This window comes from Lepidochelys kempii, chromosome 6, assembly GCF_965140265.1.
Source record: "Lepidochelys kempii isolate rLepKem1 chromosome 6, rLepKem1.hap2, whole genome shotgun sequence".
NCBI classification, from domain to species: Eukaryota; Metazoa; Chordata; order Testudines; family Cheloniidae; genus Lepidochelys; species Lepidochelys kempii.
The window spans coordinates 30,031,310-30,059,142 of record NC_133261.1 but is presented as its reverse complement, the minus strand read 5'-3'; the positions used below and the strand labels follow the sequence as shown (position 1 = coordinate 30,059,142).

Genomic DNA, 27,833 nt, shown 5'->3' with positions numbered 1-27,833 from the left:
TAAATCCATAAATCACAAGTAGTCATGTTTATTGCTTGGCTGTAGAGTTAGGGATTTTTGTTTTTACATTGAATTTCATGCTAACAATTCAGCAATTTTTAATCATTTAAAGCATCCACAATATTTAAAAAAAACTTAAATTTTATATTACTGTTTTACATAGCCAGCAGGTTTGGATATGGTAAAACCAAATATAAATGTGGTTATAACCTGAAAAGACATCACTTGAAACATGTTAACTTAGCGTTTTCCTATCTTTGCATCATATAATACAGATAGAATTCCCCCGTCATAAAACACTAGAATTATTAAATCTAGCAGAAATTTAATAGGTCCAATTGTTCCTATTGAAATTTGTACATAATACAGATTTAAGATTTGAAGTAACACTTATTACAATCTTCTGATTATAATTTGAAAATATAAAAATCCAATACTTTTAGCAAATAATATCTTAACACTAACCAATACTACATAAGCAGACAAAACAGATCCACACTTATCACTTGTTTAAACTGAATAGATTCTTCTCTAAAAACATGAGGTTCCCAAAGGTTATTTTAAAGTGTAATTTAAGAAGTCAAATGAATTTTTATCAAAAATATGGTCTGACTTTCCTAAATGTTTAAAAAAAGTCATCCAGATTTGATTTTAAAAGGAAAAAAATATTTTAAATTAGGTCTCTCTTAATATAGCATATTTTAAGATGTTCAATATGTATGTGGCCCATATGGTCTATTGGGGTAAAATTCACCACTATGCAGAGGGCCAGAATGAACATTTGCAATATTTAAGTCTCACTTACACCCTGTTTTTAGGAATCCAGGGATGAAATCCTAGCTATATTCAAATCAATGGGAGTTTTGCCATTGACGTCAATATGGCCATGATTTTATCCCATTATTCCAGTGAATATACAGATATTTACAGCTACATTCCCCTATCACCTGGAGTAGTGAAGGTTCAATTCTTAGCATGCTAAAAAGTCTGCCCTGCCTTTCACAGATTTCCTACTAAAATTGATAATATCCTTTTAATGTATTTATTTAATCTACAGACGTTAATTTCTAAGAGTGAGCAGCTTCTAAGAGTGAGCAGAAACTATCCCTGGGTGACTAAGTGCAAACATCCACAATGCTTGAGCATTCACAAAACTGGAGAGTTCACTACTGCTTCACGTTGCCAGTTCCACATGACTCTGCTTCCCACATCAGCAGAATTCTATTTAGATTTCTTTTTCATTACAGGATCTTTGAACACACCTCTGAGCTACAAAGATTTAGGGCCTCATCCTGCCAAAAACATCTCCCTCAATTCCCATTGGCCTCAATGGGTATTCAGGGTGCTCAGTGCCCCTCAGGATCAGGCCCTACAGAAAAGAATTGGGACATATCACAATGCATCTTGAAAGGTCAATGATGCGAATGAGTAATCAGAGGGACTTTTGTTTTCCCTATAAACTAATACTAGACAGTGGCTATTTAAGAACTGGGCTCCATCACCTTTGTAAGACTATTGTGGATACTGAAATGCCATTTCAAAATGCTTTTAGACACAGGTCTACATTCTCCCCAGCTGAATTAGAGAGGTGTAAACTACAGCTCCCTGCACCAGCATGGCTTGCCATGACCTTGGTGGGATTCATTCCCCAAGGCAGAGGGAAGGTGGTGTTACCAATACTGGCCTCCCTCAAATGCTACTCCCGGGACAACAGGTAAAATTCTGGCCCCATTAAAGTCAATGGCAAAATTCCCATTGACTTCAGTGGAGTCAGGATTTCATTCAGCAGCTTTATGTTGCAAACAGAGGTTGCCACCCAGTGAGGATGTTCAGAATCAGTACATCTCCCAATCACATCATTTCCCAGATCAGTACAGATCCCCTTCTTCGGGGGAAGGCCTGTACCACTGCAATTTTCTCCTGATGAACTTTGAGGAACTGGAGGCCCTGGTCCAGGGTTGGTCATAAACCAACCTCTTACTAGTGGAGGGTAGGAGGAAAAGCTTTTCCAGGGGGTAAATTATCCCATAGCTGTCTACCACAGGGTTTCCTGCACCTTTTTCTAAAGTAGCTGAGCCTAGCCACTGTCACAAACAGGATATTGGACTAGACAGACCTCTGTTCTGATCCAATATGGTGATTTCTGTATTTGTACACCAGCTTCTCAAGGATGAATGCAGCCCATTTCTTTCCTGATTGGTTTATGGAGTGGGGCGGATTGGAGGGGTCACGTAAACATTTTGTAAGGGCAAAGGGTGTTAAGTAGAGAAACATGCAAGTTAAAGTAACTATCCCAACTAGTCATTCATTCTTCTGTTATTAGAGAGGAGGTTTCTATGTATAGCACCTAACAGGTATCTTCATGCCTAGAACAGGACAGAAAAAAGAGAATTGCTAAGTGCAAAGTGCTGAGGATTGGCCGAGTTAGATGCCCAGCTGCTTGCCCATCTTGTTGAGGGCATCACTGACAATGTCCAGTTCATGACGCAGCTCATTCACCACACTTGCGATGCTCTTGGTGTCTTTCAGGATCTGCACACTTTGCGTATATGGGTTGTACTTTACTCCAAACTGGCGCTTGATTGTTTTTGCAAACTCTCTGTTCAAACAAACAAACAAACAAACAAACAAACAAAAAAGAGAGACAGTGTTTCAAATTAAATAAACAAAAAGCCAGATGTGTCCCTGAGCCAGTCATCGCTCTTTGTCTAAGGGAGCTTGGCATGAATTCCACAAGGAAGTCAGCATCAGTAACCCATTTGCTAAACCACTTTTTCTTCTTCATAATTCCTAGCTTTGTCTATATAGATATATAGAGATATATATAATACTGATATAACGTTTATCAGATTTAAAAGCACTTTACAAAGGAGGTCAGCATTCTTATCCCCATTTTACAGATGGGGAAACTGAGGCACACAGCAGAGAAGTGACTTGTCCACGGTCATTCAGAAGGTCAGTGGCAGAGCCAGAAATTGAACTCAAGTCTCCAGAGTCCCAGTCCAGCGCCCTATCTAGTGGGCTTGCTAAAACTAGATCTTCAATAACTCATCTACTTTGTCTCTGCTGTATGTCACAGGAGAAAGTTATGGGCTACATTCTGCACTGATATTACTGTTTACTGCATTGGTTCGGAATAATTCCATTGAAGTTAATGGCATGACACTTTCATAAAACCAGTGTAAGGGAGATCAGAATCAGGTCCTTTGACATCAACTGATTTACTGTAGATTTATACTAGTGTAACTGAAAGCAGCGTTTTACCTGCTGTTTAGAGCAGATATTTCTTTCATCATGAGCCAACAGTTTAAACCATTAATGTGTTTCTTTTATAGGATCCTCCTTCTCACATTGACGGGTGAACTCACCCTCATGGTCTGGGGCAAGAGCAGCCAAAGTTCAAAACCTGCAGCAGGTGCAGCTGATTGGAATGGGTCAGTGCATACATCTGCCTTTGAGCTGGGCGGTCTGATTCTCAGCTCACATAGACATACCTGCACGAGCTCTGCTCAGGCTAGCACCTATCGACAGCAGTGGATCTGTGGCAGCACAGGGAGCTGCTCGGGCTAGCCGCCCCGAGTACAATCCCACCCTGCTCCCAGGCACTTGCTCAGGTAGCTAGCCCAAGCCACCCCTCATGCCGTCACAGATGCACTGCTATTTTTGGTTGCTAGCTCAAGCAGAGCTAGCGTGGGTACATGTACACAAACTGGGATTCACACTTCCCAACCCATACGTAGCGGTGTACAGTCTAAGCATGTTACACCTGTGCGCCGCACTACACTAAATTACCCCATCTGTTTCTAGGTCTAGTTCAAGCTGTTGTTTTTAATCTGTTAATGCCTATGTGGTTCGGGACTTAGCTACTTTAGAAACCATTTCTTTTCTCATGTCCCACTGCGCAAAATTCTTCTTTGTGCACAGAGCCAACAGAAACCTTATGCACATCTGATTCCCCCCCGCCCTCCTTAAACCCTCAAAATGGAACTCAAGGAGTGCTTTGGCCTTGTCTGTCCCTCTACACAGGGGAGAATTCCACCCCATTGTGAGAGCTGAGATCAGCAGAGATGCTTTTGCTGGCAGGGCCAGGATGGTGCACCCATTCTCAGTGGAGGCTTCCAGACACTGAAAGTTAGTCCATCAGACCTCAGGTCAGTTTGCCTTCATAGCATGATGCAAAGATCATCTTTATGGCCCTACCTTTGCCAGATGTCTCTAAACCAAAGCTTTGTCTTTTATTTTTCCTCTTTCTCAGATTTCTTTCCCATGAGATGGATAGGTAACGGGGACAGGGTTAACATTGCTCTCCTTTGTGGGCATTTATAGACTGATGTTTTCTGTTATGTGTGATGTGCTCAGATACCACATCAATTGACATAATAAAATAACAATAAAATAATTATAATAATACAGGGGAGAGAGAGGAAATATTGAACAGCAGCTTTTCAACCAAGTGGAAGCTAAAATTAGAGCATGATAATAAAAATTAAAGGAAATTTTTGCTGGTGCACACACATCAGAATAAATCTGGTTTAGGTAATAACCGAGATTCAACAGACTGTACCTCATCTTTTCCTTTGCTTCTTCAAAACTTTCAGAAACAAAGTAGACTTCCTGGAAAGTTGTGATGATGCATTCTTGCTTGCAGGTCACCTTAGGATCAAAGGGCTTGACTTTGGCATTGCCAGAGAGAGCATGCTGGATAATAGATAAAGCATTGAAGCAAATATATTAACATTAGCACATGTCAGAGTAGTATCAGCACCAAAATAGTCCACAGGAGAAAACGGAGGATAGAAACAGCGTGTTGAAGAGGACAAAATGATGCCATAAATGAAATCTCTGTAGCACATCAGCTCTTAAGAGTTGTGTCTGCAGATTAGTACCAGCTAACCCTTAGGAAACTGGCTATGCTTAAAGAGCCACATTCTGCCCCCCTTACTTACAGGAGTAGTATCTTGTTATGTGAGCAAGTCAGCATACTTGAACTCTGAAGCCAACGTGACTGCAAATGTAGCAAGAGGCTACTCAATGAGAACAACAGTATCTGAATCTGGTCTGACAAGCCGAGCCTTATGCTTAAAACACATCTACTTTTGACCTGATTCTAAGAAATGCAGGGCACATTCATCTCCATCTAAAACTACTGGGAGCAATAGGGCTCAGCACACACCAAAAGACACAATTTCCAATTATTAGTTCCATGCTTTTTCACTTAACCAGAATCATCCCTAGAGGTCTCTAGGAGCCAGTTTTTTAAAGGTATTTAGGTACAAACTCCCATTGAAATCAATACCTTTAAATGTCTTTTAAAATCTGGCTCTAGGAGCTTCCAGAAGAAATGCTTCCCAAAGATATGATGCTTCAGTTCACAGTTTTGAAATGGGCCATTGGCCATAGCTACTCACTCCACCCAATATTTTGAATAAACTACCACAAAAATCAGGTGAGAACAAAGAGGGCAAATAAAGGGAGGATGTTTTCATCTTCTTACCTTGAGCTCACTGATGGAAGAAAGTAAACCAGCCCCATAGACTCTTAGCTGTCCCTCTTGCTTACACAAACCAAACTCCACGGTGAAGAAGTAGCACTGATACAGAAGGAAAACAAAAAAGAATTGAAATGGAGTGTGGGGGGGGGGAACTGTCTTCAACACAGATGCAACTATCAGTGCAGCAAATTTTGTAAGTCAAGCAAACTAGACCAAGGGTTATCAAGCTGGGTGTAACAACCCCTAATAGAGTCTTGAGCAAATGTCAGAGGGTCACAATTACCCTGCTTTTCCCATTTTGCTAAGTGGAAGGGGGCCCAGAATGAGAAAGGTTAAGAACCACTGAGCTGGACAGTTCTGACCAGTGAGTTTACTGCTACTATTCCACACCCTAGGCTCACCTTTATCACAGAGACTTTTGATCTCAGCAGAATCTAGTCTGAACTCTAGTCCTGCCACACAAATGCACTGAACCATCCAGTTGAAATTGTCATGAGACAGCTTAATAGAAGCACTGGAAGCGACCGAATTTTTTAAAAACTGATAAATAATGAGGTCAGCCAGAGGAGCATGAAAAAGAGCAAAGCTCCCTGTTTTCTCTTTAGTTCTGTTGTCTGAAGGAGTTTATGTTTATTTCAGTTTGCTGGCCTTGGAGATTTGTGTAGGTATATTTGGGGGAGGGGAGAGTTCAGAAGTGCTTAGCAGTATTGGTCTGATTCTGCTCCCATAGAAGGCAATGGGAGCAAAGATAGGCCAGAGCTGAGTGCTTTTGAAAAATCCACCCATTGTCTCGGTTTATTATAATTATTTTTTCCCTCTTAAAATTTCTTTCAAAACATCCAGAAGACTTTGGACATGGGGCACCCACAATATATATATTTTTAATTTGTTGAGGGGAAAACCCTCTCACTACTAAATTGTAAAGATACACAATCAATTGCATCCTATGACAACTATATTTCCTTTGGGTTAACTCTAAAGGATAAAGAAATAGATTATTGTGGGAATTCATCCCAGAGGTAAAAGGGCTTGGATTTAGAAGAACCAGACCATTGGTTCTCAATCTGGAAGTTATGATACCCAGAGACACTTATTTTATGGCTAGATGGAGAATATCATTCAGTTCATATCACTTCTGTTCTATTATGGAGTTACAGAACAGAAAAAGTTTAGAACCAGTGAAACAGACAATACAGTGAATGATTTGCTTCTGCTGATAATGAATGATAAATCTCCCACCTACTTCAAGGGGAGTGGGATCAGCCCTGTAAAATGCTGAGAGCAATGCAAGTGGGATTATCACCACCAAAGACTGAGATACTACTCACTGTTGCCAGTTTTTGAACAGCCTCATCTGATGCCCCAAGCGATGCCAGGCCAATTTCCTGGGAGAACTGAGCAAAACTGGGTTCAGCCAAGAGTGGGACATGACCCAGGAGTTCATGACAGGTATCACTGAAAAAGAAACAAAGCAGAAGCTGTGAGATTATGCTCTTTCTTGCTGAGGGAGTGAAAAAGCAGCACCATCCAACGAATACAATGGTCTCCGAAGAAAACTCTTTGTAACACTGAAAAATGATTTAATCTCAAAATGACAGAAAAAAAAAATTTCTCGTATTAGATTGCATCATATTAACTCTACAAAAAATACTTAGGCCCAAATTTTCAAATCTGGATGCCCAAAGTTAAGCTCCTAAACCCATATTTAGGAGCCTAGGGTGAGATTTTCAAAATTGCTTAATGTTGGCCTAACTCTGCTTCCATTTAAGTCAGTGAGAGTTTTATCATTGAGCAAGAGGAGCAATGTTAGGCCAACACTGGGCGCTTTTGAAAATACCATACATAAGAAAGGAGTTGCCTGGTTTTCAGAAGTGCTGTGCATCCAAAAATCTCATTAAAGGCAATGAGAGATGCAGACACTCAGTATCTTTGAAAAATCAGGCCATTCTTACCCAGATGCCTGAATATGGATGTAGGAGCCTAAACTTCAGGCACCCAGATTTAAAAACTTTGTCTATAAACAACAGGGTTTTTGCACATATTTGACTTCTCCCCAGAAATAAAACAACTTACGGCTCTGGGGTGTAGAGAGGGTCCGAGCTGTGCCTAACATACTGAGTGCAGTGAAAAACTCTGAATGCTAAGCCTGCCAAGAAATCTCTGGGTGACAAATATCCGGCAACTGGACGGATGGTGAAACCTGTGCGCTCTGAAAAGCAATAGATAAATCATAGGTCAATGTGGTGTAGAATTGTAGGATGTTCAAAACTGTGTTTCTCCTCTTACTTCTGGGTTAGGTACCACAGCATGGCTTTGCTCAAGGACAAGGAGGAAAACTAAAGATGAGCCATGATCAAAATTCCCACATTTGAAAATTACCAAGATAATGCCTAATCATCTCATTCACAAACTCCAGCAGTCACTTTAGTGCTGGCCTTGCCCACAGATTTCACTATTATATAAAACAATAATACCACATATATAAAAATGGTGGGGAGAGGGAAAGCTGTAATAAAGGACCATAAGGGAGAGGGGTGAAAATGTCAAAAGGGTTGCTGTTTGCCTTTATGATTTACTCGTGTATTATTCATGATTCGGTTAGCATTGCTTGCAGTCCATGTCAGTATAGCATGTGGTCTCATTGTGTAATGATTCCTTTCTATTTCTCCTTTGATTCATTGTATTGTGTTCAGAACTACAGAGCACTCGCTTTCATAGATTCAAACCTTTTAAGGCCAGGAAGGACCATTATGATAATCTAATCTGAGCTCCTGGACAACATAGACCATAGAATTTCTCCAAATGACTCCTGCATCAAGTCTGTAACTTCTGACTGAGCTAGAGACATCCAGTCTCGATTTAAGGACTTCATGTGATGGGAAACCCACCACCTCTCTCTTTTGGAGAGAGGATCTCTTCTTAGGGCAGATATTTATTTTAAAAATGGACCCTGTGCTTTTCAAATGTACAGCATGCAGGTCATGTACATCATGTGATCCCCACACAAAACTTCCACTGACATCAGTGGCTGTATACAGTCCTTTTATTTTTAAAGTGTTATGTGGCACAGGAACAAGATAATACCCAGGGTATTGTTTTAATCACAAAAAAGTATATACTGGGCATAAGAGGTCCCTTAAAATGCATGCAACAGAAAAATGTAATATTCATATCTCTATAATGTTACACGATGTTTGTCTGTCTTCCCACGATGTACATGTGCACCCCTGCCCCATATTGATTGGATTATAGTACTTGCTGAAGTCACCATCTAGTAGCTAAATACTGCTTATAATTTGTAGTGCCAGTATGAAGAGAGAGAGAGAGCATGTCACCCTCTAGTGGCTGTGATTCACAGATGACAGAGGGGCAGCTTTTTAAAGGTTTATAGATGCCTAAACATGCAGATAGGCATCAAGGGAGATTTTCAAAAGCACCTAGGTGTTTAACTCCCATTGGTATAGCAGAGAAATTAGCACATTACCTTTCAGGAAGCGCGATACATCTTCCAGCTGGGGAATATTGTCTTCTCGGTACCCACAGTATTTGGTGAGTAAGGGTAAGTTTTTAAGGTACTCTCTGCAGGCATGAGTTGGGTAGAGTTTGTTGAGCTCTCTGAATACAGTGCCCCAAGTCTTGATCTCCTCCTCAGTGAATTCAATCTTGGGGATTGGCTCACCACTATAATGAAAGGAGAAAGAAAGGATGTCATGGCTCAGAATGGATAGCTCTGGAAATGGATGACTCATTTACCTAGTACTGTTATTATTTAACATTTATGTTGCTGTAACATCCAGTCAGGATCAGGGCTCTGTTGCATTAGATAATTTATAAATACACAGGAAGATTAGATGTGGTCTCTGCTCTGAAGAGCTTACGCTCTACGGGTTTGATCCAACTCCCACTGAAGTCAATCAATGGGAATCTTTCCACTGACGTCAGTGGAATTGGCTCAGGGACTCAGGCCCACACCTTGCAAAGAGTTCCATATGTGTTTAACATTGGGAGTAAAAAGTTCAACCCTTGCATAAGACTTTGCAGGATCAGGACCTAAGAATGTAAAATTTTTCCTCAACCTGTATATTACTAGTCTTCATTACCTTTTCAATTTCTTTAAAGGAAAGGAAAGGAAAGGAAAGGAAAGGAAAGGAAAGGAAAGGAAAGGAAAGGAAAGGAAAGGAAAGGAAAGGAAAAATAATGAGCTCAGTTATCATCATGATAAATCTAAGCATCTAAATGTTCATTTGCCATGTGAAAATCATGCTTTTCTAGAAAAACCATGAGTATCTGTCAGAATGTATTAAACCTAACCTATCACCTCACATTAGCCTTCTGGATCTTGATTAAACTGGACTATTGTGAGGACTTGAGTCAAAACCCATTGAGGGTAATCGGAATGCTGTGTCATGATTTTACCAATAGTGATTTCAGGGCCTGACTAACAAACATGATAGAAATTAACCTCCCAAAGATAACTGTATCAACACAATAATGTTGCAGACTATTGGATTTATGCGGTGCTTGCTGATTCCATTAGTGCAGTAGTTCTCAAACGTTTGTACTGGTGACCCCTTTCACATAGGAAGTCTCCGAGTGCGATCCCCCTTATAAATTAAAAACACCTTTTTATACATTTAACATCATTATAAATGCTGGAGGCAAAGCGGGGTTTGGGGTGGAGACTGACAGCTTGCAACCCCACATGTAATACCCTCGCGATCCCGTTTGAGAACCCCTGCATTAGTGTATGCTGCTGTGATTACAGGTTTATAACATTTCTGTGTCATTCCCAGTGGAGGGGGTTGACATCTAAACCCAGATAGGGAACAACATAAAAAGTATGCTCAGAGTCAAATTATAGCACTTAAGTCATTAATGTATCTGACTCGAGGAGAGCCCACTGTGGGGTCCTAAATACCACAAGGCCCTTTTCCGTTTCATTTCACTGTGCACTTCTAAACCACTGTAGCTAATGCCCTATTATGAACCAGACACTGCACTATTTTGAACAAGAAACTAGAATAATGATTATTTTCTTGCTTCATTTATAGTTATCAGTCAGCAGGCTAGATTCTGACCTCAACGTCTTTGCCCCACTCCGGTGGCACAAAGGTGATAGAGATCTGCCCTAATAGGGTAATCATGAAGCTGGTATAGCCAGCTCTATAGCATGTGTTCCCCACTCTCTCAGTTACAGTGTGTTTTCCTAGGCAAGATGGAGGAGTGACCATAAGTGAGAGAGGGTTAAGTCAGAAATCACTACAGTCCAATTATTCCCAGCTGGTGGAGCCATCCCATTGCGACCACTGTAGACGGCATAAATAGCTAGCTTTAAATTATAGTTTGATACTCAGACCTATCTGAAATCCTGGGAATAGTAAGGTGGCTTTGATCAACCTTTCTATTCCTCCCACCCTGGTTCCTATACCAAACACAGTTCAGCTAGGCCTGGAGATCTGGCCTGGTGAATGAGAACTACTTATTTTATCCACCTCATTATTCCAAAGCAAGAGACTTGTTTTGCAAAGAGTCATACTTACTGTTTGTAGTTCATAGCTAGGTCTGCAAAATACTTTCGCCTCTTACGATAAACATTGTCTTTGAAACCCTATGTGTGGAGAAAAAGTAATACACATTTCCATCTCTGTAATAAATAAGCTTATTAACAAAGAAAACACTATTGTAAAAGCATGTCCTGGGAAAATAAATGGTCAAAATAGGAGACTGTTAGCGGTTGTTAGTCTATGAAATAAATAAATCCCCCAATTTAAAACAGAGATCAGCAACTTCATGCACATAACTCTTGATTTAAGTATATTCTGTAGATAAGGATTCCTTTTTCAAAGCATTACACTAAATTGGTTATTTAATTGATTGCTCTGAATATTAGAAATTATACCCTTTCAATTTGTTTTCTTTATTTGGGGAGGGGTCGGGAAAAACTAGGGTGTCATTACTTTAGGGGAAAAATAAATCTAGTTCAAAACAGCATTCCTTTTGTCTGAGTATTCAGGACCTAACCCTGCAGTTGCTACACAGGCAAGACTCCATTTAAAGCTTGCAGAACTGAGGTCAATGAGAGCCATGCCTGAGCAAGGGCACCAGGAATAAGTCCCAGAGTGACACAGTCAAAACCACAAAGCCACTCTTATAGGGCAAAAACTGATCTGTCTTCACTCATTGTTACAAATAGCAGGGAAGCTACTTACTGGATGGTCAGCATCCAATTCAGACCCATACATCAGAACACGGTTCGCACATTTATCCAAATCTGAGATCTTCTTAGGAAACCAGGGGGTATTCTCCATGTCTAAGGAATGCATGAAATCCACAAAGTTATTAATAAAATCCAGTGGGTTAAAAGAGGAAATGCCTGTTTCAGCTTTAGCTATGGCAGCTACAAGTGAACTCAAGAGGCTATTGAGAGGATGGCGGTGTCTTCTGCCTATCTGGCACCAGCACAACATCTAACACTTCCTCCTGTGTCACTAAAACATTCTATTTAAAGAGCATTAAGTCATAAAAATAGGGGGAGAAAATGGTTAACGAAAGGCCTGGAGCTTAAATGGTTTTTCTCTCGCTGTTATTTGTATTACAGGAGCACCTTCCAGACCCCAGCTCAGCACGTTGTGTTATGTGCTGTACAAACACATAGTAAGAGATAGTCCCTGCCCTACAGAGCTTTAGAAGAGACAGACAAAGGGTGGAAAGGGAAACAGAGGCAGTGAAGTGATTTTCACAGCAGAGTGGGAATAGAACCCAGGTCTCCCATGTCCTACTGTAGAGCCCAGACCACTGAACCACACTGCCTCCCTAATAAGGAGAAAGAAGTGCTCATCAATGTTAATAGCTTTTCTGACTGAGTCTGGGGTTCTCAGCTACAGTAGCCCTGCAGCCTTAAAGGGACATGTCATTGTTTATTACAGACTCGGCTTTGCTTAGCCCAAGAGAGCCTTTGTTCCCCTGTCAGCTGGGCTATGTTCAGCTCCTGCCCCTATATAAAGCCAGAGTAAATGGGTGTTGTCCAGGGAAGCTACAAGCCTTATTCTCCATTGCCCTGCACCTTGTGTAGTAATATACAACTGAGCAAAGACTAGAAGTCTGATACTCCGGTTGCCCTGAAATTCACGCAATCATTTCAACCAGTGCAACATGAGTGCAAAATAGGTGGAAAGCTCCATCAAATCAGAATGACAGCATTTTACACCCATCTTGCACCCAGGATGCAGCGTGGTAGAGAATCATGCCCTGTGTGAGGGAGTTACACAGGACCCCCCTGCTGTGGCCATCACTCCAGTTCCTGGCTCAGAACAGTGTGTACAAACCTAAACGTGGAGGGCTGCCGTGACCACTGCATCTCTGTAGTCCTGGACCCACTGGCCACCTGCCTGTCCCTCAGCCAGGCCCTCAGTCAAAGTGCTGGCCTACGCAGAGCTCAGCAGGGGCAGGGTCTCAGTTCACCCAATCTGCAGCTTCCCAAACCCTATGTAAGGAAACTGCAGCAGTTCTGTTACAATGAAATCCACAAAGTCATTAATAAAATCAGTGGGTTAAAAGAGGAAATGCCTGTTTCAAGTTTAGCTATGGCAGCAACAAGTGAACTCAAGAGGCAATTAAGAGGATGAGGGTGTCCTCTGCAACCTGCACTCTGGGGTGGATCTCACCTCCCCTGAACGTCGGAACCAGAAAATAAAAAGACTCTTTCATTGATATTTTAAAGCATTTTCCTGGTTTGTATGAGCCCAGCACTAATCCAGGCTCACCATCCTGATGTGGGAAAGGAAGTCAGAAGGAAACAAGAGGGGCATCCTCTGGAGCAAGAAGGGATTCATAAGGTGTGTATCTCTGCCTGGGAGGAAGAGCACCAGAGAGAATCTCTACACAGAGAATAGAACATGGAACCATCTCCACTGGGGGAGCACAAGATGGATCTCTACAGAGTGTGAAGTGTAGGAAGGGATACCTTGCACTGACTGAAGTGATGGACCATATCCTGAGCTGGTGTGAATAACATAGCCCCACTGATTTCAATGAAGGTATGCCAACTCACAATCTGAGCATTTCATCTTATAGCTTTCAATGGAACATACCTTTTGTTTCACCCTATTTCCTTGTTTTATTAGTTCCCAAATACCTGACATAAAAGGATTGAAAACTGACTCATTAGAAAGTAGCACAATATCCTCTTCCACATGTGTAGTTTTGCTAGAACATCCCTCCATACTTACCATCCTCCTGCACAGTGACATTATCTGTGGGGTTCATGGATACAATATTGACGTGGGATTTTAGCAGGTGGAAGATCTCATTCAGTTGTTCCATGTTACTATCACAGTCCACAAAGATCTCAAACTCTGAATTTCTTCGCCTTGACTTTCGGGACTCGATGTGCATCAGATTCACATGTTTCTCCTATTTATAAGAAAAATGTTTTAAGCCAGGTTGATTAGATAATCTGCACTGCTTGCCAAGCCAATATTCTACTGCTTAACATTATCTCTGTGAAGTCTCTTTAGGTAAACAGACCTATTAATAGCAGCTTGCTTATTAAAAAAAAGATAAGGAATGGTTGTTTTAAAAAAAAAATTCCCCATGTCATAGAAAATGAAAGAGGGGTGCTTTTATTTCCTCAATTTTAATTTAGAAGTATGGTAGAAATGCCTTCCCCTTCTTGCATTAATCCCATCAAATGGGGTCCTCTCTCTCTCTATCACCCCACATGTTAAAATGTCTTCCTTCCTTTTCCTTCTTTCCAACAAACCACTGCTTCTTCAGTCAGCCTTTGCCTTTTTCCTTCAGCCTTGATCTGTTGGATTCTCTTCCCCATGTAGTTGTCGGGACTTTGCTTTACCAAACAGTTTGAGCCTGCACTCCTTCATTTTTTCATTTATGGGTGTTATTTCGAGCATGTCTCTAACATACACATTCCTCATGCAGTCTTTCTTGCTTACACCACTCATTCATCTCCACATTCACATTCTGTGGAACAGATCATTTGCTCATGTTTCTTCTTTGGTGCCCAGTGCCATACATTAAAACTGGATGGACCACTGTTTTTGTATACTTTCCCTTTTAATCTTACTAGTATCTTCCTGTCCCATACTACACCATTTATCTCTCTCCATTGGAGCTAAGCATTTATTATCCTATCTCTAATTTTGTCCACCATTTCCCTGGATTCTGGACCCCAAATACTTGAAACTTTGTGTTTTCAGTATTGTCTACCCATCTAGTTTCAATGATAATTCTTCAGTGTTCACATTATTGAAGTTCCATACCATATACTCTGTTTTTCCTCTGATTATTTTGAGCCCATGTCTCTCCAACACATCCTTCCATTTATCAAGTTCCTCTTCTATACTAACTTGCTCCTCACTGTGTCGAATGATATTGTCTGCAAACAATGTGCACCAAGGTGCCTCCTTCTGCATGTTCTTTGTAAGGGCATCCAAGAGAAGGATAAACAAGAAAGGGCTCAGTGCTGATCCCTGATTCACTCCCACCACCTTCACCAATAGCTTGTCTGTTTCACCCCTAGAAATTCTGACTATTGCTGTTGCACGTATATACGTGGCTTGAACATGCTGCACATAAAGTTCTGGTATCATTTTATCCTGGAACTCTGTTAAAAGCCTTTTCCAGAACAATGAACATCATGTGAATATATTTCCTGTCCTCTCTAAATTTATCCACTAGCTGTCTCAGTTCAAAACTGCAACTACCGTCAACCTTCCAGGCATGAAGCCATATTGATTTGTGCTAATATATACTTCACTTCTTGTCTCTTATTGAGGACTCTCTCCATGATTTCATTGTTTGACTCATCAAATCTATACCATTATAATTTATAACTGTAGTAAAATACATTTTATTTAAAATTTTTAAGCACAGAGCGGCATAATAAAGTGAACCAAATCCCATAGTCCTTATTCTAGCAAACCTTCCACTGGCTAATGAAAACGTAAAATCTGCAGGTTAATTAACTAGTATAGTTGATTAGCAGTTGAGTCACTATAAATCACTGTCTGCCAATCAAGTCAACAAATGTTTGTTACTCTTAAAAATAAAAAAAAAGTGAAAATGATAATTTTTCAATAGTATCATTAACTTTTGTTTTATCTGAAAGAATATTTCTTAACAATGTTTCATAAAATGAATGAATAGGCCTCTCTTAGTAGTAATATTATGCAAGGACACATTGGAGAGCAGTATTAACCCACTTACTCCCCAATGGTTCAGTGTGCTGTATAGACGGTATGCTCAAAGCCTGGGGTATCTCATCTTGCTCAATGGTAATACAACTTCTTCCATTGATAAAGGAATGACATTGGTGATCCGGAAAAGAGTTAATTCAGTCTTCCTTCATATGTAGGATAGTTGTCACAAAGAGGAGCATACTCAGGGGAAAACACAGCAAGCAGTACCCATAGGCTGAAGCCACAGAGTTCAGAGCTGAACTTCCCAACCTTTGAAACATTGCAGATGTGGGGTTTTGATTCATCCTATCATAGAAATGGGGAGCTGCAGTAGAGTTCAGATCTGGAGTATTCTGATCAGGGGGGTTATTATTTCAGATCCATCCCTTCTAAAAGGCCAAGCGTACTGATCCTTCTCCTATTAAAGACAAAACTCTCTGGACTTCAGTGGGAGCAGGAGACAGGGCCCCGTTTTTGAGGGGTATCAACGCAGCCTCTAATTTTGCAAGCACAATGTTGCATTCAGAGTTTATTATGGGTCTTTTCTTACTAAGGGAAATAAATTATGCTGGGTGCCAAAATGACACTTACATTAAAAAAAATAAAAAGCTGTAGAAATGTGAGGACTACATACCTGAAAGAGTTTTAATGCTTTTACAAGTCCTCCAACTTCATTCTTTAAGGAAAAAATAACAGCCGCTCTACCTCTTTCAGCTGAATTGTCTTTGTTCTCTTTATTGTCTTCAACCATTGTGTAATTCGACTTATTTAACTAAAAGCAAATAAGAAAATATAGATTTGTTAAATAATAATAAGCTATAAAGACTCCTGTGCAGTTTATATGCTACAGCTCTCCGTGCAGGAATATCACATTTTGATGGAGCAATTGCAAATATAAGGTGCCATTCAAATCATTATATACATTCACATGCATACAGATAGGAACATATACAAGTCTTCACAGAACTGGGGATTAATATAGGGTTTAAAAAAAATTAATGTGGACCCTTTTGGGAGGTCTTTGGTAGTTCTTCAGCAGGATGCAATGCATATATTTCATAAAAGTATAGTTTATAATTAAAAATAAATGATTCACAGAAGTAATAAGGGTTAGCGTGATACTTTCTAGGGGTTAAGTACAAACTTGAAAAGCTAGAGTGCCTCATCCAAAATCCATTGGAGTCAACAAATGGAAGGTTTCAGAGTAACAGCCGTGTTAGTCTGTATTCGCAAAAAGAAAAGGAGTACTTGTGGCACCTTAGAGACTAACCAATTTATTTGAGCATGAGCTTTCGTGAGCTACAGCTCACTTCATCGGATGCATACCGTGGAAACTGCAGCAGACTTTATATATACACAGAGAATATGAAACAATACCTCCTCCCACCCCACTGTCCTGCTGGTAATAGCTTATCTAAAGTGATCATCAGGTGGGCCATTTCCAGCACAAATCCAGGTTTTCTCACCCTGGATTTGTGCTGGAAATGGCCCACCTGATGATCACTTTAGATAAGCTATTACCAGCAGGACAGTGGGGTGGAAGGAGGTATTGTTTCATATTCTCTGTGTATATATAAAGTCTGCTGCAGTTTCCACGGTATGCATCCGATGAAGTGAGCTGTAGCTCACGAAAGCTCATGCTCAAATAAATTGGTTAGTCTCTAAGGTGCCACAAGTACTCCTTTTCTTTTTTTTAACAAATGGAAGGACTCTCATTGACTTCAACGGGAGCAGCATTAAGTCCTAATATCCTAGCACTGGGAGTTCCTCTCCATTCTGTATCCCTGAGTCAGAATTGCTGTTTGGACATAAGCGACTACTTTTACAAAGGAACCAGACAAAAACCTAAAGGAACCAGAATTATATGTTGAATAAAATCCCTTAACTAGGAACTTAGGTATAATCTGATTAATAAAGCCATATAATTTCTTCTCAGAATTCCTTGCTATATGCTTTAAAATAACTATCAGAATCATGCTCTGACATGTAAGTCTCAGAACAATCTCTGATCAGTTTAGTCTCTGGCAAGTTTTATGTATAAAGCTTTCAGATATATCAATTGGCATGACATTTTGATCTTCAAATGTCTTTATTCCCCCTCTGCCTTCTTCCCCCATCCCATTTGTAGCTCCTGCTTTGCTTCATTTCCCTTTCTCTGATGGTAAATTAAGGAATGTTGTGTATTAAGTGATGGTACATTAAGCAGGTTGCTTGAAGTGGCAAAATATTTGACATTTTGCTGAAAACAAGATGAGAATGCTTATTTCAAGTTGGATTAAAAAAGATCCAGGAACAGACACCACCTCTAGACAGAAAACAAGCTCATATGATCTATAAATAGCATCCCATTATCACTTCTGGCAAAGTAAACTTTTTTATGGGTTTCAGAGTAACAGCCGTGTTAGTCTGTATTCGCAAAAAGAAAAGGAGTACTTGTGGCACCTTAGAGACTAACCAATTTATTTGAGCATGAGCTTTCGTGAGCTACAGCTCACTTCATCGGATGCATACCGTGGAAACTGCAGCAGACTTTATATATACACAGAGAATATGAAACAATACCTCCTCCCACCCCACTGTCCTGCTGGTAATAGCTTATCTAAAGTGATCATCAGGTGGGCCATTCAGGAGAGTGAATTTGTGTGGGGGGGTGGAGGGTGAGAAAACCTGGATTTGTGCTGGAAATGGCCCACCTGATGAAGAATGGGCTATCACCAGCAGGAGAGTGAATTTGTGTGGGGGGGTGGAGGGTGAGAAAACCTGGATTTGTGCTGGAAATGGCCCACCTGATGATCACTTTAGATAAGCTATTACCAGCAGGACAGTGGGGTGGGAGGAGGTATTGTTTCATATTCTCTGTGTATATATAAAGTCTGCTGCAGTTTCCACGGTATGCATCCGATGAAGTGAGCTGTAGCTCACGAAAGCTCATGCTCAAATAAATTGGTTAGTCTCTAAGGTGCCACAAGTACTCCTTTTCTTTTTTATGGGTGGATCATCTCTATTTGACATACGTTGGACTTGCCCCAGCTAATTTTGGCACACATTGCTTCAAGTGGACTACCTCATCTGCACACAGATGGCCTTTTCAAATGATAAGATTAGGAAAATTGGAATGAATGACTCTAGTAGAATCAGGATTTATGCTAGGCCACAAGCAGAAGGGTGGGATTGGATCAGGGCAAAGCCGTTAGGATTTGTGTTTCCCAAAGAGTGAGTACTGAAAAAGAACAGAAGCAGGTACATATATTTAGAGAAGCTAGAGTTCTAGGTTACAGAGAAAGTAATGGGTACTCTATCAGAGAAAGCCAAGCTGCATATGAGCAGAAAACAATTAACTGGGTTATTTTTCATAATTATATGCATTAGTTTGGAGCATGCAGGTGTTATCCCCTTTGCTAGGAACTGATTCAAAGCCCACTGAACTCAATGGAAGTATTCCCATTTACTTCAAGGGGCTTCGGATCAGGCCCCTGGGCGCCACTAAAGATTCTTTACTATATGACGAATGTTGATTTTGAATAATGGTGTAGACTTCAGCACTCAAGCCTTGTCTACATCTAAAATGTAGATCAATCATGCTGCATTATTCAGGGCTGTGAAGATGTAGTTTGACCTAACCCTCACTATAGAGACCACTACGTCAATGGAAGAATTGCTACAGCCTCTTGAGGGCGTGGATTTACTACAGTGATGGAAAAAAACCCTTCATCTCTGTAGTAAGTGTCTACACTACAGCACTATAGCAGCATAGCTGCAGTTGTGCCACAGTAGCACTTGTCATGTAGACATACCCATAGTCTGATTCGACGTAACACTCAAGAATGTGCATTCAAGTCACTGGGGCTTAAGCACATGCTTAGGTCCTTTGCTGAAATTGGACCAGAGAGTCTAATCCAGAGTCCTCGGATGGCAATTTCACTCTTTCAATTAACTTCAGTGAGATCTGGATCAGATCCATAAAGGGACCTGTTCAAGTTATGGTGTTTGGGGAGTAGTATCATATACTGCACAGACAGGAAAATTTAATAACCTTTCACATGCATTAACATGGTATTCTCAAACACAGAGGCCCACATTTCCATTTTCAGACCACATCCTTCACCAGCAACACTACAGTTGAAGTTAGAAGTGAAGAATATGGGTCTGTATTGTGGATACACAGAGTGGGATGGCATTGTCTGAGAGCGAAAGCTGTCAGACAGCAAAATCATTTTATACAGTGTAATGCACCACCTTATTCTGAAATTCGACATAGTTATAAACGATATTGTAAGATGTGCAATTGACCACAAACTGTAATTACAAATGAACACTAATACTTTCTCTTTTCATATTGACCTAGTTACAACAATGTCATATTTAGGATCAATTTATGTAGCATACAAAGCATAATATGACTGGGATATAGAAAGCATAGGAAAAGAATGTATTATATTGTAATGGGTACTTTCTGAAGAGTGTCTCCATCTTGCAAAACTGGGGCGGGTGGGGGGAGAAGAGAAGAGAAATTGGAATACTAAAAATTCACAGATCTCTAGAATACAGATTCTTCTGTATGCATACGTTGCGTGATGAAAAAGCCAGTGGTGACCACTGACTTCCAATAATAATGTTGTACAGAATGAACAAAAAAAGGGATGGCGAAGGAGGTCTGAGTAAATGCAGCCACCATTTTGCTGCAACCCCAGGACAGAAACAAAATGGTAGCATAGAAGAGAATAGCTATTCTACACCACAAGCATTCCAGTTCTTCCTTGCACCGCCTATTCACCTCTGCCTGGTCAGTCACTTTTTCTTTTCCTCTTAGCATCTGTGCACTCCTTTGCAGGGAATGGGAAGTGAGAGAAAGCTAATATATATACATATTTTTTTTTACAGTAACACTTAGGTTAAATATAAAATGTTCAGTTTTCAGAGCAGAAAGTAAAAACCTGCATAACCCTCTAGCCATGTAATTCAATCAGGAATGGAGAGGGGGGGAAGGACCTCACAATAAATAGCCAAAAAAACCCAAGTCCTCCAGTGAAGACTAGACTTGACATTCCTTGTACTTCTACAGTAAAAAACCAAAAAAGTCAGAACAAATACTTTTAAAAATATAATTTGTCAAGCCTTTTTACACCTCATTAAGAGGCAAAAGAAGGTAGAAACCCCCATTAAAAAAAATTCCTATGCAGGTGGTCACCTTTGTGAATTATGGGCCCAATCGTGCAAGGTGCTGAGCTCTTTAATGGGAACTGGGATATGATGAGCAGCCTCAGCTCCCATTAAAATCAGCTCAGTGGGAGGTCTGTTGAGGACACATCACCTTGCAAAATTGGGTCACAATTCTAGAGAAAACTAGCAGACAACATGGGACCCGATCCTGTTCTGTTGCCTCTGGCGTCAGCAGAGCAGGATTGGGCCTCGTGTTTTAAGACTATTCCTGTTAAGGTACAAACCATAACCAATCTCTGCATGAATTATTGATTAAAATATGGTAACATAGTTGCAACAACTGATTTTAATAGTTTATAATTTAACTAGAATACATATTTTAAAAATGCTTCTCTTTGCTCTACCTGCCAGTCTCTACACAGAATATGAGCCAGAAGGCAAGAAAAAGGTATTTTGAAAATGTAAAATGGTACTTTTTCCCCCAATTCATTGTTATTTTCTTTATCTAATAATGTAGTAACAGTGATCTATTAAACAATTAGCCTTTGATAGGACTTAAATCTCAATGAAAATGCACACTCAACGTCCATCCATCTGAGAATTTTATACTGCTGTCCATCACTGTAGTATCTGAGTGCCTTCTATGTAAAATAAAAAATCATAGTAAAGTCCCCACTAGACTTCATTGAATCTCCAGCACTTCTCCCTTTTCAGGTAAAACCCCTTCTTGGGGTAGGGTTTTTGTCTTATTAATTTACTTTTGGGGTGCGAGACTGGGGTGTAAACAGATCTAAATATAGTCTTCTAAATTATAACCATCTTTTTAAGCCTTTAACTGTACAGCTGAAATGATGAGAAAAAACCCTGTTAAAATAGAATAGTGAATGTAAATTACTGCTGATTGAGTTACCTATTGCGCCTTAGAATCTGTGTGGCTTTGAGCAGGTTTAAGCTCTCCTTAAACATGCATTTAAAGGAAAAATAAGATTCATACTTGGCTACAGTGTAAACTGGGAACGTTAGAGGGGGACAATTCTGCCCCCATTTAAGTCGATGAGCCTTTTGCTATTGAGTGCAGTAGGAGTACATGATCCCGCCCAGTTGTATTTTTCATATCACAATAATATCACTAACATAAGTAAAACTAAGGGTCTGGCAGCATTTCCATTATAAAGCCGTGTTTGGGGGGCCTACAGTAATTTAGGCAGACAAATTTACGTGAGAATATAACTTGATGGGCAATTAATGTTTTAATCCTCCCCTCGATTAGTATTGATTTGCAGGTTACTTCCTCAGTTTCCTTTAAACATGTTTGTTATTAAATAGGCATGAAGGAATGTTCTTTTGGGTGACCATTATTGGATGCAACCTGATAGGGAAGGTATTGGACCCTTGCTTAAAATTTTCATGTGACCTAATTCTGGAAAACAAAATATCATCGCTGGCCAGCTTCTGCAATACAATTCATATTTTGGTTACTTTGGCTTCCTGAAATATCTGTTGGACATGGAAAAGCTATTGTTTCTGATAGTAATGGAATAAAGTTTCAGCCTCATTTGAATACTGAATAATACCCTTAAGGGCAATCAGACGTTGCCCAGATAACTGCCTGTTTCATCCGCTATGCTCAGACACATTTTAAAACAAGTTACTCTTGTTTAGGGTTTTTTTCCCCCTTTCTTCTTCTTCTTCCCCTCCTGAAACAGATCTCTCTCTTTCTCACACATTCACATAGCCAAAAGTAACTTCTATGCTACCTGTATTTCATTTGCTCATGTTTCTGAATGTTACTTGCATAGCTAAATGTTTTCCTTCCTATTCAGACACAAGCACAATTTGCAATAACAGGTCCTGTTCCAATTTCAGGTACACTAGCATAAATCTGGAGTAACTCCACTGACATCAGTGGAGTTACTGAGCATTTACACTGGTGTGTATCTGAGATCAGAATCTGGACCAAAAATTCAAGAATTCCAGATTCCTTTTTCTAAAAATGAAAATACCCTGAGAGCAATGGCAGAACTGCTGGCAAACAAGAAGATGGAGTGGGGGGTTCCCCATGTTTTCAGCAGTCTTAACATTAGAAAGGTAATCCCGAGTTCACAATTTAGTCCAGTGGGCCATAGCCACTTTGTGTAATTCACAGGCCCATAGAGTTTCTCAGTGGGGCTGAAAAGGGCTCAGCGAAATCCACCTTAATCTTGTAGGTGACTGTGCAGATAGAGCGGGACCCGGGCACTGCTAAGATTAAATGGGGAGTTATTAAATGCCCCCAGGGTGTTTGTCTTAATCCCATTAGGAAGTAAAATGTCAGCAGGTCGTTTATTCCAAACGACTGAAAATCAGGCTCAAGAATTCATTGGCTTCATGTTATACCCGTGGGGAGACATCTCTAATCCCTAATGAAACGGCTGTGAAACTGACTGTTTGGGGTGCAAACAGGCCTTTTATGTTTATGAATCCCAAGACAAGGCACTATCCTATCCCCTTATGCTTTCCATGCATGAGCTCTGAAGCTGAGGCTCTTGCAACCCCAGAGAGGGGCCAGGAGCAGGTGGCCGGGGAACACGCTCATGTTAGACTTTATGGGTAGAGAGCAGTGGTACCCCCAAACTTTCCTCTGATGTATTGGGACAGGTTGAAAACCGCTGCTTTAAACTGATGTGTCTTGTCTGGCTTTAGATAGGCTTGCCCACCTCATGCCAAATGTCAACTGGGTGTGGGACACGGCTGATCCTGTCCCTGGTGTGGTGGAAAAAGGGGCTAGATGGCTCTAGAGCAGAGCTGCCTAATTTATTCAGATCTGGTTCGTGAAGGGCAGATGTTAGTGCTGAACTAATATGGAGCCTCTGCCTTTCCTAATCTGCTCCAGATCTCAAGGAAGGGTTGTTCAAACTACTTACATCAAGGGCAGGTTCAGCAGAGGTAAATCTCCTATTACCTCCTAAGCCAGCCCTCCCAGTGCTGGCTCCAATAAGTCCCCTATGCACTCTTAAGATGGACAGCCCAGCTCACCTTTTGCTCATGGTAGTTCCAAACATCAGGAGACTTATGCGGTATTTTCGTAGCATGAGAGCATAGGTGCTGGAAATAGAGGTGCTGGGGTGGTGCATCGCCCCCTGGCTGGAAGTGGTTTCAATCATACACAGGGTTTATAGGTTTCTTCAAATGTGATCATACTGCAGAAAGACAGTTTGATGGCCTAGCTCAGCGGCTCTCAATCTTTCCAGACTACCCCCTCCAGGAGTCTGATTTGTCTTGTGTTACCCCCAAGTTTCACCTCACTTAAAAATTACTTGCTTACAAAATCAGACATAAAATATGGAAGTGTCACTAGTACTGAAAATTGCAGACTGTCTCATTTCCACCATATAATTCTACAATAAATCAATGGGAATATAAATATTGCACTTACATATCAGTGCACAGTCTATAAAGCAGTATGAACAAGTCATTGTATGACATTTTAGTTTGTACTGACTTCACTAGTGCTTTTTTTATGTAGCCTGTTGTAAAAGTAGGTAAATATCTAGATGAGTTGATGTACCCCCAGGAAAACCTCTGAGTACCCCCCAGGGGTACCCGTACCCCTGGCTGAGAACCACTGGTCTAGCTGGACTGCATTAGATCTCATCTGTCCCTTTGAGATCTGAGTTTTACGAATTGCCCAGAAAACAGGAAAGACAAAACACTGACATTGCCAGCAGGGAAGCAAAGCAGAAGCTCTCACTAGAGGTTACTGAACCACAAACATCCTCCCGATGCCGTTAGGATACTTTGGGGATATTTAATAGGCCACAAGAGTCAACTAAGCGGTCGCCAAACGCCACTGGGCTCTCCCAACGAGCTGAGATCAGCCTGAACCCACCAGCCTGGAGCGGCTGCCTGAAGGTGGGGGGGGGGGGGAGATAGGTGTCCAGGGCTGATCCCCACGTGCCGCCCCAGGGCTCCCCTACCTCGTTATTCAGCTGGTTCTCCTCGAAGCTGGAGTTCATGGAATCGAAGGACAGTCCCCTGCGGGCTCCCTCCGTTCGGCTGGACAACATGGTGCCGGAGGAGCGACTCCGGGGCGTGCAGCTCGGGACCCTAGATCTGTGACCGTCCGCGGCTCCCGGGCTATTTATGCGGGGCGAAGGCGGGAGGGGGGGGGACGAAGGGGGGCAGGAAGAGCCTTTCCTAATCTCCTGCCAAAGCAAATAGAAAAAAGGGCGCGTCAGGGCCACTCCAGTCGCGGACCGGCAGGGGCGCCCCCCCGCGCAGGGCCCACGGGAGAGGCGCTCCCCGGGGAGTGGATCCGCCCCTGGCGAGGCGTCACTCCCAGGCCCCGCGGGGCCGTTCGCAGCGACAGCGCTGCGGGGAGTGACTCACCTGCGGTACAAGGGGGCCCGGGGCTGTTTGATCCTGGCCCTTCCAAAGACCGGCGGGCAGTCGCGGGCAAAGGGAGGCCGGGGGTTGGCGATCCTGGGGTCCGCATTGTACCAGCCCGGCTGGCAGCTCAGCTCAGCTCCAGTCCTGAACTGGAAACCACCCCGAGTTCACCCCGCTGCAAACCCAGCGGAGAGAGAACTGGGATTTGGGAGGCTTCTCTTCCGGACACAAAAAAACTCCGGAGCGATTTCTCCCGTTTAACTTGTACTTCAAAAATAACTTGTTTCTCCTAGAAGCGGGCTGACAGCTAAGCGCATTACCCCAGCTCCAGGCAAACCTCAAAGATCCCAATAATAAAACAAGCTGGTCAGGAAGTGAAGGGCGGGAGGGGTCATTTCTCTTCTCCAAGGCCAGAAACACATCGAGGTGGGTTACCGTCCAGATCTGCCCGACGCAGTCAGAGCAGGAGACCGCTCAGCCAAGAAGAGATGACACCCAGCAAACAGACAGAAACACTCAGTGGGGTTTCGATATCAACACAGACGCGGTTCCCTTCCGCGCCCAGCCCACCCCAAGTAGGCAAAGTGAATGACAATCCCAGCCATTTGAAATTAACAGAGCTTCTAATTGCCTTCTAATAATATAGGGCCAGCTTCTCCTCAGCAAAGGTAAATCGCCTAAGCCAGCCCTCCCAGTGCGAGCTGCAATAAATCCCCACCGCGCTGTTAAATCTTACAGAAGTCAATTGAACCCTTTTTTCCACTGCATGCATCCGATGAAGTGGGCTGTAGCTCAGGAAAGCTTATGCTCAAATACATGTGTTAGTCTCTAAGGTGCCACAAGTCCTCCTTTCCTTTTAACCCTTTGTTTTAGAAGCAGCTTTTTTTCTTTATTGTGATTTCTGCCTAGCCTAAAGATTTCCTAGATGAATTGTAAGGAGCAATTGTATACTGCCTGTAAACCCCTTCCATACCTGCCTACTTAGAGAGAGAGAGAGAGAGAGAGAGAGAGAGAAACTCCTCTATTTTGAAGGCGACCGTACATAAGTTACTAGTAATCCTAACTAGACAGGGACACACTGCCCCTCTTCGCGGCTGTTGAAAAGTGTCAGCTGGGTCTGTAAAGCAAAAGCAACAGAGGAAATGAAAAATAACGAAACGAAATGCAATGAAACGGAAAGAGAACAAAACGACTAGAGAAAGCAGCCAAGGAGAAGAATGCAAAGACATAACAAAAATAAAAACAACCCAACCCCAAACCAGAGCACACCATCTTCCATGTACACAGTACCGGGGGGGGCTTTCTTTTTCGGGGGCTTTTCGGCTCCATTTTGGTGAGGTAAGCGTGAGTTTTGGGCGTGGGAGGGAGATGGGGGAAGATTTTGTATTAGGGTCCTATAAGCAGGTTGGGGGTGGGAGGTGTTCCGGTTTTAAAAAACAACCACCCTGTGAATTCGTTTGGACCATCTTGGGCACTTTTCCGGGTCCAGATCTGTTGGTGGTTTCCACACGATCACTGGGTTAGACACTGTTAGGGCTGCCCAGCTTCAGGGGATGTCCCAGAAAACAGCCTGCAAGCGACTGGGCCACAAGGAGAGCGAAATCGGGATGGCTCCTCCTGCTATCTGGCAACAATATCATTTGCACGGACATTACCAGCGGCTCCCATTATTCGCCCAGATTCCCACCTCAAACAGTTCCCTTCTTGCGGTGCCCGTCCACTCGCACGAGAAAACCCGGGGCAATTTTAGGACGAGTGAGGAGCCCCTTCCTTACAGCCCCGGCTGCATTGAAGTCAATGGCAATTCCTATTGACTTCAACAGGGCCAACAAGTCACCACTAAGGAACGAGGGGCGGGGTGGGGTTGCTGGCACAGAGGGGACGCAGGTTTGGGACGGGAAGCTGCACATGTTAATGCTTCCAGGGGCATTATTCCCCCTGCAGCACGTGAGAGCTGGTCAGGGAAACGACCTGAATCTTTCAGGAGGAAATGATGCTCGAGCCATTCCTCGTGCCGTCGCTACATGAATATTTGCTCGCGGGTTTCTCCACCTTTGACGTCCCCTTGAGAGCGCTGTCTTTTGAAAATGAGCTTCAGTTGACCTCACACTGAGTTTGAAAACAGAATAATAATTCGCTGTCGATCTAATCCTGTATTATCGGGTGTTCTCTCCCGCCCTCCTGGGGGTGAAATGAGTTCCCCCAGGTCCTTTCCCTTAGCGGCTTGCTGTGTAATTCCCAAAGCATCTTTCCTTAGCACTTCGAGAACTGGCTGACATTTTTTCGAATTTCCCTGAACAATTTTTCGTGAAAAAGTTTTACATGTTGTGTGTGAATCATGGTCACGGTTTTTCAACAGCCCTGCGTCTGATCAGGGCGCAGAAGACCGATATCAGCCCATCTAAACATGTTTTTGGCGACTGATTTCCACGGTGAAGGGGCTTGAAGTCTACTGGAGTTTACCCAAGCCCAGCTGACCTATTGTCCGTGCGGGAACAGTCCTGGTTCGATCCCCCCAGGAACGTGGCATGAGGGCCCGCTGTAATGTAATTGGAGCGAATGGGGAGTGGAGAATAAACAGGATGTCTCTGGAACACGTCAGTGCTAAAGGTAAGAGC

General features: G+C 42.1%; 1 protein-coding gene across 5 annotated transcripts; it reads right to left on the bottom strand.

The window, feature by feature from the left end:
• Positions 1-12: 12 nt before the first annotated feature.
• Positions 13-25,715, bottom strand: TPH1 (tryptophan hydroxylase 1). 5 transcript variants are annotated; one of them, XM_073347344.1, is made up of 13 exons: positions 25,216-25,715; positions 24,804-25,031; positions 16,322-16,459; positions 14,770-14,925; positions 13,720-13,903; positions 11,701-11,801; positions 11,032-11,099; positions 8,976-9,172; positions 7,565-7,700; positions 6,820-6,946; positions 5,495-5,590; positions 4,565-4,698; positions 13-2,599 (listed from the first exon to the last, which is right to left on the bottom strand). In XM_073347344.1, the coding sequence occupies exons 2-13, from the start codon at positions 24,891-24,893 to the stop codon at positions 2,425-2,427; spliced, it is 1,602 nt and encodes a 533-aa protein (XP_073203445.1). In that variant the 5' UTR covers positions 24,894-25,031; positions 25,216-25,715; the 3' UTR covers positions 13-2,424. The 5 variants fall into 5 exon arrangements, with proteins under 5 accessions (XP_073203445.1, XP_073203444.1, XP_073203446.1 ...); XM_073347343.1 differs by lacking the exon at positions 25,216-25,715 and having other exon boundaries at positions 24,804-25,105; XM_073347345.1 differs by lacking the exon at positions 25,216-25,715 and having other exon boundaries at positions 14,770-14,916; positions 24,804-25,105.
• Between the last annotated feature and the right edge of the window lie 2,118 nt (positions 25,716-27,833).

What these genes read in the sequence shown, in the direction of transcription:
- TPH1 (XM_073347344.1), bottom strand. Translation starts at nt 24,893, where the DNA reads ATGTTGTCCAGCCGAACGGAGGGAGCCCGCAGGGGACTGTCCTTCGAT. An exon ending in CTAGCTATGAACTACAAACA is followed by an intron (nt 9,173 to 11,031) that starts GTAAGTATGACT and finishes CTTTCATTATAG; the next exon opens with TGGTGAGCCAATCCCCAAGA. An exon ending in CTTCCATCAGTGAGCTCAAG is followed by an intron (nt 4,699 to 5,494) that starts GTAAGAAGATGA and finishes TCTATTATCCAG; the next exon opens with CATGCTCTCTCTGGCAATGC.